Source organism: Citrus clementina, unplaced genomic scaffold (genome assembly GCF_000493195.1).
Source record: "Citrus clementina cultivar Clemenules unplaced genomic scaffold, Citrus_clementina_v1.0 scaffold_4, whole genome shotgun sequence".
NCBI lineage: Eukaryota > Viridiplantae > Streptophyta > Magnoliopsida > Sapindales > Rutaceae > Citrus > Citrus x clementina.
In genome coordinates, this window is record NW_006262274.1 from 22,948,154 (window position 1) to 22,962,028 (window position 13,875).

General features: G+C 35.0%; 3 protein-coding genes across 6 annotated transcripts in view; all 3 read left to right on the forward strand.

Annotated features, from left to right (window-relative positions):
• Positions 1 to 777, forward strand: part of LOC18043534 (WAT1-related protein At3g28050) — a 4,556-nt gene extending 3,779 nt beyond the window's left edge. For all 3 annotated transcript variants that reach the window (XM_006438387.2, XM_024185555.1, XM_024185556.1), the window contains one exon: positions 430 to 777. The gene's annotated coding sequence lies outside the window, so the exon portion shown is untranslated. The remainder of the gene's footprint in view (positions 1 to 429) is intronic.
• A 1,605-nt stretch (positions 778 to 2,382) lies between these two features.
• On the forward strand, positions 2,383 to 5,410 carry LOC18043535 (WAT1-related protein At1g70260). Its single transcript, XM_024185558.1, has 8 exons — positions 2,383 to 2,612; positions 2,771 to 2,833; positions 2,956 to 3,072; positions 3,617 to 3,869; positions 3,991 to 4,149; positions 4,426 to 4,577; positions 5,010 to 5,220; positions 5,342 to 5,410. Exons 1-7 carry the CDS (start codon positions 2,383 to 2,385, stop codon positions 5,158 to 5,160), a joined length of 1,125 nt encoding a protein of 374 aa, XP_024041326.1. The 3' UTR covers positions 5,161 to 5,220; positions 5,342 to 5,410.
• A 3,184-nt stretch (positions 5,411 to 8,594) lies between these two features.
• Positions 8,595 to 13,328, forward strand: LOC112098900 (WAT1-related protein At3g28050-like). Of its 2 annotated transcripts, XM_024185557.1 has the most exons (8): positions 8,595 to 9,181; positions 9,253 to 9,315; positions 9,472 to 9,585; positions 11,333 to 11,564; positions 11,634 to 11,792; positions 11,883 to 12,034; positions 12,186 to 12,379; positions 12,982 to 13,328. In XM_024185557.1, exons 1-7 carry the CDS (start codon positions 9,003 to 9,005, stop codon positions 12,337 to 12,339), a joined length of 1,053 nt encoding a protein of 350 aa, XP_024041325.1. In that variant the 5' UTR covers positions 8,595 to 9,002; the 3' UTR covers positions 12,340 to 12,379; positions 12,982 to 13,328. The 2 variants fall into 2 exon arrangements, 1 of the variants encoding a protein (XP_024041325.1); XR_002905942.1 differs by lacking the exon at positions 11,883 to 12,034.
• The last annotated feature ends 547 nt before the right edge of the window (positions 13,329 to 13,875 follow it).

Below are 13,875 nucleotides of genomic sequence, written 5' to 3' on the forward strand. Positions count from 1 at the left end.
AAGTGGACCAGCTCTAGATAGCTTTCATCATTCATCCTTTAAAATGTTCTACCTTTATATAGACAGTCCTACAGCATTTAATCCATGACCTATGATACCACTTCAACCATATACATATTTCTTTTTATTAGAAATTATGGGTCAACATGCAGAATGTGAAGATAATTTCTGTTAATTTTTGGCGCCTCTGTTCATGAGGAGACAATTAATGCCTGTCTATCCTTTCAAGTTATTGAAGGAATGGATTATAATCTTCTCTACATGAAACATTTTTTTTTGTTTAATTTTGTTGCCAACGCATTGAAAACCTTTTGTGTAATGCTTCCTGTGAATTTGTCATACAGAAGATCATATTCGATTTATTTTATTTAAGACATTTTCAAGTTCAACTTCCGATTATTATTGTTATTGTTATTGGTAAACCTGAAGGTGGGCAAGAAGACTATCAAGAGTATGTAAATGCGAGTGACATGAAGACTTTGTTTTCAATTGTAATATTGAGTCAGGAACATGGGCGGCACCATCAAGTTTGTGACGCTGCAAAGAAAAGTTGAGCTTTGGAGTTGGTCAAAACTCAATCAATCCTGCTCTGCATGGAAAAGATTGTTGTGACAGATTAAGGAAAGTACAGCGCTAACTCCTATGACTCAAATTACTCTCTCAAGTGTAATTAAGAAAATGAAAGATTGTTTATGTATTCATATCTCATTATTCCAGACAATTTATGCGAGTTTGACTTGCAGGCACATGCGAATGGATATGCTTTATGAAGAAAAATCAAATGCATTTCTTATGAGTGAGTTTCAGTCTCTGAAAATATGATATTCAACCACTGAGCCTCTGATTCAGAACCTAAAAAACTTTGTTAGTCGGTACTGGTGTCAAAGGAGAATGCTTTAGCTGGCACATTCTATACACCATGGAGATCCAATCCTTTTCATATTCTTATTGTGAGGGTCAAAGCCTTTGCTAAGATATCACAGCAACTCCCGATGTCTGATGTCAAGTGAAAGCGCAAATTCTTCTGTAGAGTCGATGGAAAAAAACATTAAAGATAAAAATGAAAGCCTCTTGCAAGCAGTCCTTTTTGAGAATTCCAAAAGCATTTTCTGATGCTAGTGTGTGCCGGTTGCCCGTGATGTTAACTCTTTTGAGATAAACAAGTGCCATGCTCTTCTCTGTCCCCGGCATGGAGCGTGATCTACGAAGTTCAATCACCTTTGATGCATTGAGCCAGACAGAACCAGACATCACTAAATGCCACCAACCGAAAGGAGAAATTAAACAACGAAGCTAATTAATGCTCATGATCTAAGCTTAATTATAATGAATGGTTAAGATTTATCAAAAGTTAAGGATTGATCATCAATTAATTAATTAATTGACTCTTTTGCCACTGAACTTGTAACTAGTGATATAATCATATAAAAGTATGAGTTCGAGTTTTAGAAGGCTCACTGTTAACCTTCGACTAAAAGAAGATATCTATCTAAATATTAGTGAGAGAGAATTTTTAAATTAATGTATAATAGATTTTTGAACTGTACTGAAAAATGTGTGTATAGAGAGAAAGGGGACTGTAACAGAATCCGGTTGACAATATACGTGTAAATTGTAATAATTTGAAAAACAAAAAAAAAGTTAATTGAATATTTTCTTGGACATTAATTAATGCAACAAATTATGGGTCCAGCACACGGGGCTGTGTGTGATTCCATCTATGCACACTTCACTGTGTCCGGCATCAAGTATCAAAAAGAAAAGAAGGCTTGCGTATCAGCACTAATACAAAACAAAAGTTGAGTGGGGGGCCAAGACCTTTCAAAATAATCGATGAGGGTAGGGACATTGTTAATGTCCACCACAAATCGTCCCTCAAGAAAGTACAAAACATGCATATACTGGCCCCGCACTTAATTTAATTAGTCTTGAACATGACCAAATATAGTAAAAATATTCACGATTAAGGGCAAGGACAAATCAGATGAAAACATTCACGTCACATTATTATTAATCTCTAATTAATTGCTTAAGTTTTAATATTTTTTTACCAAACCACGTCGGCTTATTCTCCCTTTGCATAAAGATTGAGTCACTAAATCGAGTAGCTATTTCTCGTACAAAGACAAAGTAGCTTCACAACTTTCTGAAAGGCTATCTCTCTCTGTCATTCTCCAATTCTCATTGTGGAAGCTCTTAGTTGGTGCATTATTTTTTGACTGTAAATTATATCAGCAGTCAGCTAGTCATCAGCAGGCTCCTAGCTAGATCAATTCCTTCACTCATAAATATATACGAGAGAGATAGCTTGTTGTACATGCTTCATTAGACAAATTAATTAAAGAGTGAAAGATAACAGAGACACATACGATCGAATTATATATGATGGGACTAGTGAGAGGACAAATGGAGGAGGAAATGGTGCCATTTACATTGATGGTGATAATGGAAGGTTGTACAATAGGGCTTACTATATTGACCAAAACGGCCATGAATGGAGGAATGAGCCCTTTTGTTTTTATTGCCTACACAAATGCTCTTGGATCCATTCTTCTTCTTCCTTGTTCCTTCTTCTTTCATCACCGCGGGTCTGAGGCTGCGGCTGGGGGGAGGTTGTTACACAATAATCACCCCTCTTTCTCCTTTTTAATTCTTCATGTTCCATGTACAACATAACAATAAATTTAATTTAATAATATTTCATTATATTAATATAAATATCGTCGATCGTCTGCCATTAATCTTTTTAAATTAATTTTGCTTGCTGCAGAATAGAGCAGCCACTCTTCACCTTACCTCTTATGCTGCGCTTCTTCTTCTTGGGCCTAACCGGGTTTGTATATTTCATAGCCTCCCTTAATTTTGTTTCGTTTTAATTCTTTAACACTGCTACTGATGGATACATATTTCGTTCTAATTAATTACTTTCTGCCTTAATATATGTTTTTGCTGCAGGGTAGCTATTTCTCAGAACCTTGCATTCTTCGGCTTGTATTATAGTTCGCCTATCGTTGTGTGCGTGATGGGCCTTTTGATCCCTGCTATCTCCTTCTTGCTTTCGATCATCACTAGGTTTTTCTCTTTAGCTTCATTTACATACATACATACATTTCCTCTGAATTAATTATTCTTTTTCTCAAATCATCATGAGCACGGGATGATATCAACCAATTTGAGATCTTGATAACATATCTTTGTTTTGATGAATTTTTTACATGAATACACTAACTACGTACCATCTATGCATGATCCAAATCTATTTCTCTGTTGCACTATATTTATTTTAACATCACTTACTTGTATTATTTTGCTCGTATATATTAAAATCCAGATCCGAAAAAAATTCTTGCTGAACATATAAAATATCGGCACCATGGGCCATTTCTAGTGGCGTTTTAGACCACCTATTGGAACAATTTAATATTTATATATACTATATAGTTCTCCTGTTTTGGGCTTAGCTTTAATTATAGATGTCAACTTGGCTATGTGTGGACTCAATAGAGTTGAGTCCGAAGCGACCATCATAAATATATTTGGACTACCATATGATATTTGGACATGTAGAGTATGGTTGTAACTCCAATAATGATAATAATAATAACGTAAATCCCAGGACAACAAAACTAGATTGGAGAAGCTCAAGCATCCGAGTCAAAGTAATTGGCACCTTGATATCGATCATGGGGGCTATATTTGTACAGGTGTACAAAGGCCCATCCATGAGAAAAGCTGCTTCTGATGATAAACTTGAAGCAAAAATTAATCCACCACTCCTCATTTTCTACTCAACACCAGACCGTTGGGTCCTTGGTTCCACTTTGCTTGCGGCTTCTTCTTTATCTGTCTGCGTATGGAACATTATTCAGGTAAAATTATTAATTAATATCATATTTCATTGATCTTATGATCAATTCATTCTCGTTAAAATCGACCACAGAGACAAAAGCGCACTGAATTTAATTGTGTAATTCGAATTAATTTGGTCAGGTGGGAACTATCAAACAGTATCCCCAAGTGATGAAAGTGGTCTCTTTTTATAGCTTGGCTGGGACTATTCAGTGTTCAATTTTCTCGCTGATTATGGAGAGAAACATCAATGCTTGGAAATTAAAGCTAAACATGGAGCTTCTCCTCATTATTATAACAGTAAGTGATTCAAATATAATTACCAAAATTAAACCAATCACTCCAAAGATATTAGTGTGAGCACCTCTTTTTTTTTTTTTTTAAATATGAACATGTTATTAAGTCATGTGGTTTAATAGCATTAAAATCTAAATCTATTAAACTACACAGCTTAAAATGTGTCCGAATAAATTAAAAAAAAGGACGCCTATATTAGAAAATGGCTATATATAGATAATATGAACTTAATTAATTCCCTTATTTTTAAAGACACATATGGTTTGTTAATCGTTACAGGCAATTTTTGGGAGTGTCATTCGTTGCACCGTCCATGTCTCGTGTGCCGAAATGAAAGGCCATCTTTACGTGCCCATGTTCAAACCATTTGGAATTGTTTTTGCCACAGCTTTCGGTTTAACCTTCTTTACAAATTCTCTCCATTATGGAAGGTAATACTTAATATAGCATATCGTTTATAATTTATCAAGCAGATGACATGTCAGAAAATGTTATATATGGAACGAGTATACATATATTTTCAGCACATATATAACATGTTGTATTATTTACTGAATGAATTATTTAAATAAAATAAAATTAAGTTTAATTCTTTCATAATTTAAAAAAATTACTAAAGATAGCCATATACATAATGGCTCAACTAATCCGGATTCGAGGTGTAGTCACAGTTAAGACTCTTTACCCCTTCCAAATGGTGTGTTTAGTGGGGATCAAACCCGAGAGTTCTTCCCACAAACTCAGCCTGCGCTGTCAACTGAGCCACAACCATTTGGCACATGATGGTTATTCTTAATCTTGTTGGGTGTCAAACAAATTAATCCCTCCAATTAACAGATGAAGTGAAATGCATGCATGTACAGTGTGATAGGAGCAGTTATAACCGGAATGGGCTACTATACTGTAACGTGGGGAAATATCAGAGAGGATGAATTACTGCGTAAAGGCCATAATTCTAAAGATGCTGCTGACGATCAAAAGGTCCCTCTCTTGCAAGAAGATTCGCAAGTCTGAAGAAGCTCTCTGCAATTTGAACATGCTCAAAGCAAAACTTTATTCAAGCTGCTTTTTCGAGTAAGTATAAAATTCGATCTGCTACATATATATATTAAAATTTTGACATGCACCAGAATTTATTAAATAATCTAATACGTTCCTTAACTATTATTGATTAGCTTGTTTTTTCACTTTCTAGTTGGCTTGAGTTGAGGGAGATTCATCAAGCCCTGTTGTATGATACGGAAGAAACATGCGTACCACCTGTGTATCGACCAAAAATTTTAGAGTTTGGGAAGATTGGTGTGTTCAATTGTAGATATTTGGGTGAGAGAAATGAAAGAATAACATTGAAGGATTTTGCAGCAGGTTTTTTTGGTTTGTGCAAGGTCCTCTTGATGTACATATTTTAATCTTTGTGAATTGTGATTGAATGAAATTTTTCTCTTTTTTTTTTCTCTCTCTCTCTCTCAGCTAGCTGTTACTTGCTACGTACAACCGCTCTGCCAAACACCTTAGAATTTTAACAGAGGATGAATTAGAAATTTTGAACTCAAATTTTCATTTTGATATGTGATTTGTCTCTCATTAGGTAGAAGATAAATTTTTGTAAGTTTTAAGTGAAGTATCACACAATCTCACTATTTATTAAATCAACGTCACATATATATATATAAAGCTGGGACTACAAGAGGTGATGTGACATCACCATTTCTCATATTTGTATATTCTCTATTATCTAACAAATAGAGAAATTTTCTTTCAAATTTGGCTTTTCATCTTCTCATAATTAATTTGACTGTTATTACACAATCGATATGTAACAGTTTATCAAAAGACTCATTATTTTCTCTAATTGAAACCTTCTTGATCATAAATTAAGCAATAATTTATAAACATTTTTAATCACTCTTCTCCTCTACCTCACCTTAATTTATAAATAGCAACAAAAAATATGATATCCCACATAAACACAACATAAAAGAACAGAAAATAGCAATGGCTCTAAAACATGTGTTTTTCATTTTGGCCCTCACTTGCCTGATCATGGCAAATATTACAAATGCAACCAGCATGAGTGATCGCCTCAACAATAATATGAAACCATGCTACGATCTTGCAACAAGACTTGAAGCTAGTGGAGGCCTAACGGAGTGCTGGACCACGTTAATGGAGCTGAAATCATACTCAAATGAGATCGTTATATTCTTCTTTAATAGCTAGGCTGATATTAGCCCTGACTGTTGCCACGCCATTGATATCATCACCTATAATTGCTGGCTTGCAATGCTCACCTCTCTCGGATTCACTGCTGAAGAAGGAAACATACTGAGAGGCTATTGTGATACATTTTCTGCTCCTTCTCCAGGTGGCCTTGCGGTGATATATCAACCTCAAATTTCCAAGGTTTTGACTTAGACAAGGTGCATTTATAGCACTTCTATTTCTACCGTGTTAATTTAGCTGATGCAATTTTAATAATTAAAAAAGTTTTTTTGATTTTAGCTTTACTTTATTTTTTTCATCTTTTTTGGAAGTCTTGCCTCTTAATCAAATAGAATAAATCATTAAAAGTAGAATGAGGAAAAAAAGAGAATAATAAATTCTTTTTTCAAAGTTGCGTGAAGTGCGATTCTATTTCCTAGTTTTAAGATAAAATTTAAGATATTTAATATTATTTATTTATAATTTTCAACTATTTATATTGATACCAATATTATAAATCTATAAAACACTCCTCCACTCTTAGTCTCCAACAACCATGTTATGTATATATATATATTTGGTTGTTTCTTTCGTGGTTGAAAGTTTTCATATAAATTTATAAAATGTGAAAGTCTTGAGTGATACTGATATCATGCCACCATATCGTCACCTTACCATCCAATTGGATGACACCACATATACACTTATCACTAAATTTAAAATAACCATAGTACATTACGTATATGCATGTGGTGGTATGTAATTAGATGATGATGTGATGATGTGGTGGAGTCCCTACCATCTAAGACTTTCTCAACTTCTATTGAGGCCACAACACTCACAAAATTTTGGTCAAATACTATGTTTTTAAGTCCCTCAAATTAGTACGAATGAGCATTTGGTCCAATAGGAGAAGTTTTGCACTTATAATATTGAGTGTAAGGATTCGAGCCTCCATCAGAGCATTATGGAAGTTAGTTTCAGTACTCTCTCAATTATCAACTAATTGAGTGAAGATAATTTCTCTCTTACGAAATGTGAGTGGAGCATTATATTATTTGATACAATTGTAAATATTGTAATTGTAATATCTGATGTATTGTAATTGTAATGTCTGATGTAATATCAGTAACAATCTGTATATAACAGAATTAAAAAAAAAAGTCCTTCAAATTTGTAAAATAATTTCTCATTTACTTATTTCAATAATTTCTTTATTATTTAGACGAGTGAAGTTGCATAAGACCCCTCATCATAATTTATCATTTATTTATTAAAAAAAATCTAAGAAAGTTAGGTTAGAGGGGGTCAACGGTTTGCCGTTGCCACAAGCCGGTGGGTTAAATTTATAGCCAGCACAAATGCAGAAGGTAGCCCAAGGATTTAATGCGATGTCTAATGTTGTAAATGATTCTGTGTAAAATTAAACTACTGCACGATATCTATAATAAAATGATTCTGTGTAAAATTAAAGTGCTGGTTCCATAATTTCTATGCCTTTGACGAATTTTTGCATCTCGCCACACTGTCTTTTGGGGAAATAGAAAAGCTCGGTAATTGAAGTGATATGTATTGGAAAAAAAACAAAAGAAAAAAATATTATGTTAATTTCCCACTTCCAGAGGCAATTCCTCGGATACCATAATATTTCTATAAAGAGAAATCATGTAAATAACAGATTAGTCGATAGCTTGTAATTTTCGCGTGGTAAAAATTAATACAAGCTTTTATGATAAATGTAAATAATAAGGTTATGGTTATGTTGGAGTTGATGTATGATGGAGTACGAATCTCAGTCACACACGCAAAGTGATAAATAATAAAAAAAAATTATAACTTTAATCGTGTGATTATGAAAAAATATTATACCTTAGAGCAGTTCCAATATAATCGAACCCAAATAATAAATACGTAACAAATGTAAGTAATAATACAAGCACACATGTCTTATGTAATTAATAAATGTAATATTAGGAAATTCTTAGTAACTCTAACAAATTAAAAAAGCCTAAAATCAATCCCCAAAATCCCTTAATAACCCAATCAAAAGAAATGACACTTCTTATTTTCTTACTAACAATGACCATAACTATTAATAAAGAGAATCCGACGGGTTACACAGCTAGCCCTGCAACCTACTTAAAAGTCAATGATCAATCCTTGATTAGTAATTATATTTACGTACAAGAATGAATATCAACATGCAGCTGATAGGACTAGCAAAGTCAGTGAGTTGGATGTCAAACTTTTCAAGATTCAATAATTTAGAGCAGGTGATAATGCAAGCATGATGATCTTCATTCTTCTACATAAAAGATTTCTTTATCTTACATTTAATGTAAGATACATCCCCTCACAAATTGAGCTGGACACTAGGGCGGCAAAGCTATCGACTGATTCAAGTATTGATGTCTGGATTAATACACCGAAAAAAAATAATAATTTGATTTCTTCTTCCGTTGAATATACCTTCCCATGCAGTATCTGTTTAGATGACTACTTGATTCGCTACAGAATTTCAAAGTATCTACCTACAGAAAAGAATATGATGATGGCTTAGAATATCGAGTAAACATTTGATACGTGTCATCAAGAAAGTAATCTTTCTGCCCCAAATTCCAGAGCCCGTACTGGCAATCGGAGCGAGAGAAGAGATGGGAAAAGTTGGTTTAGCGCCAGTTATTGGGATGGTGATGGCAGAGTGCGCTCAAGTTGGGCTGATGTTTGCCGGCAAAGCAGCCATGTCTGATGGGATGAGCAACCTGGTCTTCGTTTTTTACTCCAAAGCATTCGCCTCTCTCGTTCTCCTCCCCGCTTCACTTCTCTTCCACAGGTTACTTACCCTTCGTTAATCTCAAATATCAAAGCTTCTCATGTTTTAATCAATTCATCATCTCTATGCAGATCACGAATTCCTCCACTCACTTTGCCTATTCTATCTGCTTTCTTCCTACTTGGCTTTCTAGGGTATGCTAAGTTTTACTTCTTTGACCTTGTGGTTGGTTTCTTTTTGTTTGATTATAATAAATTTTCTTGCTTTTACTCATTCACATACAGCAAGAAAATTAATAATCAAAGATGTTGTTTGTTAAAGGGTTTGTTGTTTTATTTTACTTCAAGCAGTACTTCGTCTCAGTTTTTTGGTAACGCTGGGATTTACTATAGCTCACCTACACTTTCCACCGCTATGCTTAATCTTGTTCCGGGTTTTACCTTCATTCTTGCCATCATTTTCAGGTAATGCTCCCCCCTTTGCTATGATCATTTTGACTTTCTTTTGATTTTGTTCATTGGAGTCCGTTTGGGAAGTTTATGTTACTGATGCTAATTAATTGCAACCAATAATATAATCAGTTCTCTTTCTCTTCATTTGTATGAGTGTCTGATTCCGTACTTAAATTGCATAATTAAGTTTTGTGAGTCCCAATTACAGGCTTGCAATTACATAATAGGCATACTGCTGAAAATTTGCTAAGAGTGTATTCCAGTTACAAAATAATGATTATCCAGTCTGATTCCTGGATTAGGTAGTAAGCTATTTGTAATTAATCCACCATGCAGGGACAGATAGGTTCCTGTCTTTCCCTCCTTAATTATTCATTCCTTCAGACATCAATACTTGATCTGGAACCCACTCAATCAGTGACTGCAGTTTAGAGTTAGAGAAGGAATTTCAAAAGAGCTGCTGAAAATTAGACAGATTTAATGTTATTGCTGAAGTGGCAGTATGCCTTTTAAGCTATTAACAAGGAGCTGATGAGTATGAGGTCACAGATAAGCTGAAATCACTATGTTGGTCTTGCAGCTCAGACAATATGCCCTTAAGGGAGAAGATACTCAAAGCTCTTGTTCTGATTCTGACCCAAGCTTTACCTACAATGTTCTAGAACATCAAAATCCTCCAACTATTCTGTTAACACACCTCTTCTCCGTTCCTGTTTATCTTACTACACTGTGGATGTGGTACATGCCCCCTCCCAGTTTATTAAAATGAAAAATGCATGTGTGGATAATCTGCACCAAAGAGTTATAATCAATTCGGCACTGAACTTAAAGGAACCATGATATGTGATGTCTTCCATTCCTTAAGTCTGTTGCAAGAGATTTGCTTGCTGTAGAATAAGTGGCAATGCAGGTGGGTCTGGCTTTTAAAGTTTCGCGGCCTTCTCCCTTCTATTGCAAATTTGGGAATGTAATAACATCGAGGAGAATTATTTGATCTGCAGCCTCGGCTGATGAAATATAATAGGTCTGTCTGTGCATTAGAGGCTGACGTTGACTTTGTAATTACTATTTAGTTATGGTCATGAGACTCATGACTGAATTATTGATAATTGATTGGTGCCAACTCGGCTGATATTGTTGTCTTCAAAATACTGGCTTGTAGGCATTATAGTTTCTTTCCTTAAGATGGACTTAAAGGATATTATTTAAGGGGAGTTAGTTTTGCGTTGCTAATAATTTAGTGACTTCTTCTGTGTTGCTAATAATTTAGAAACAATGACACAACTACAAACTCTTTTACCATCAATTTTTTTACAAATTGATGCAGCATAACATGATTCGTTGAATAAAATCACCACATGGCCTACATTAATTATTTTTATTATTCTATATTTTCATTCAAACAGTCATGTAGTGCCACATTAATTTGTACAAAAATAGTTTGTGGTCATAATGTTACTCCTAATTTAGTGGATTCTTTTGTTGCCCAAAATCACATCTTTTGGCGTTTTCTCATTTGAGCTCCTCTGATAGTCATATCATCTGAAGAGTTCTTCAGTGACTGGATGGTTGAGCTCCTTTTAGTTTCCTTTCTCGGTCAGACTTTTCTATCTCAAAAAGTTTTAACTCATGTTTTAATTAATGAATGTGCTAAGCATATGGTAGAAAACTTTGGAAGAGTAACAGACTCCTAAGTTGCGTAGAGTGATATTTTTATTGCTACCGATGGATATAAAATGATTCAACTTGGTGATTTCAGGATGGAAAAACTAGATTGGAGAAGCTCCAGTAGCCTGGCCAAATCAGTGGGAACCATTGTGTTAATTACAGGGGCATTTATCATGACATACTATAAAGGAACCCACCTTCTGATGACATCTTTGCCACCAAACTTGTCCCTTCAATTTTTCGTGCCGCAAACAAACTGGGTCGTTGGTGGATTGCTCCTTGCCGTAGATTGTGTGTTCACTTCAGCATGGCTTATTGTACAGGTTAGATTCTTAAGAAATAGCAAGAGTGAGAACCAGTTATAAGATTGACTTATTTTTCGTACATTTCAGGCTTCAATCCTTAAGAAATTCTCAGCTGAGTTCATCGTAGTCTTTTTTTACTGCTTCTTTGTGGCCATTCAATCTGCAATATTCTGTTTGGTTATGGAAAGAGACCTAAGCAGCTGGAGCTTAAAACCTGGTGTGAGGTTAGTTGCTGTGCTATACTCGGTAAGTAGAAGTAAGAAGAAAAAGCATGTTTGTGTACATGCTTAAATTATATTCACTTTTTGTCTTGAAACCTTAATATGGAAAATGCAGGCTGTTTTTGGCTCTGCATTCCAAGTTGGTGTTTGTACCTGGTGCCTGCACAGGACTGGGCCTGTATTTGTAGCTATGTTCAAGCCCTTGGGTGTTATAATTTCAGCTGCGGTTGGCACCATCTTCCTAGGAGAGACGGTCTATCTTGGGAGGTACCTTTTTTTAATTTTGGGTGGTGTTTTGACTTGTATAAGAAGTTTTGTTTGATCATGTTACTGGTCAGATTTCTCTTATTTCCTGTCCTGATTTTCTCCTCCTCTTCTATTATAAGAAAGTGACCATTCCATTTTTAATGTAATGCAGATTTATTGGAGCAGCTGTAATTGTTACTGGTTTTTATTCTGTGATGTGGGGAAAAGCCAAAGAAGGGAACTCAGGTGTGGAAACTGGAGTAAGAAGCTTAGAATCAAGCAGCCAAAAGGACCCCCTCTTGCAAAACAACTTTGAAGAAACATAAAAGTTTTGCAAAAGAGAAAAAGGCCTACAGAAAAAAATTGGTAATTTTTACCATCTTTATCTGGAAAATAGAAAGAGGAAAATGTTTAGAAACATTTATCTGGAAAGCTACCTCTGTGCAGAAATTAAGGTTTGAGCTTAAAATGGACTTGGTTTTGCTTATCTTGAGGTCCAGCCCCACTGCCAATTTAGTTGTGATGGACCAGCTCTAAATAGCTTTCATCATTCATCCTTTAAAATGTTCTACCTTTATACAGATAGTCCTAGAAGCATTTAATCCATGACCTATGATACCACTTCAACCATATACGTATTTCTTTTTGTTAGAAATTATGGGTCAACATGCAGAATGTGAAGATAATTTCTGTGAATTTTTGGTGCCTCTGTTCATGAGGAGACAATTAATGCCTGTCTATCCTTTCAAGTTATTGAAGGAATGAATTATAATCTTCTCTACTCAAAACATTTTTTTCTTTTTCTTGTTCTTTTTTGGTTTAATTTTGTTGTCAACTCATTGAAAAGCTTTTGTATAATGCTTCATGTGAATTTGTCGTACAGAAGATCATGTTCGATTTATTTTATTTAAGACATTTTCAAGTTCAACTTCCAATTATTATTGTTGTTGTTATTGGTAAACCTGAAGGTGGGGAAGAAGACTATCAAGAGTATGTAAATGCGAGTGACATGAAGACTTTGTTTTCAATTGTAATATTGAGTCAGGAACATGGGCGGCACCATCGAGTATGTGAGCTGCAAAGAAAAGTTGAGCTTTGGAGTTAGTCAAAACTCAATCCGTCCTGCTCTGCATGGAAAAGATTGTTGTGACAGATTAAGGAAAGTACAGCGCTAACTCCTATGACTCCAATTACTCTCTCAAGTGTAATTAAGAAAATGAAAGATTGTTTATGTATTCATATCTCATTGTTCCAGACAATTTATGCGAGTTTGACTTGCAGGCACATGCGAATGGATATGCTTTATGAAGAAAAATCAAATGCATTTCTTATGAGTGAGTTTCAGTCTCTGAAAAGATGATATTCAACCACTGAGCCTCTGATTCAGAACCTAAAAAAATTTGTTAGGCGGTACCGATGTCTGAGGAGAATGCTATAGCCGGCACATTCTATGCATATGGAGATTCAATCCTTTTCATATTCTTATTGTGACAGTCAAAGCCTTTGCTAAGATATCACAGAGACTTCTGATATCTGATGTCTGAGTGAAAACGCAAATTCTTCTGAAGAGTCAATGGAAAAAACATTAAAGATAAAAATGAAAGCCTCCTGCAAGTAGTCCGTTTTGAGAATTCTAAAAGCATTTTCTGATGCTAGTGTGTGCTGGTTGCCTCTGATGTCAACTCTTTTGAGATAAACAAGTGCCATCTGTCGGCTGCAGTTTCCTTTTGAGATAAACAAGTGCTCGTCTCTGTCCCTGGCATGGAGCACACTTTACAGTGTTCGGTATCAAGTATCAAAAAGAAGGCTTGCGTATTCAGCACTAATACAAAACGTAAGTTCGGGGGGGGGGTGGGGGGGGT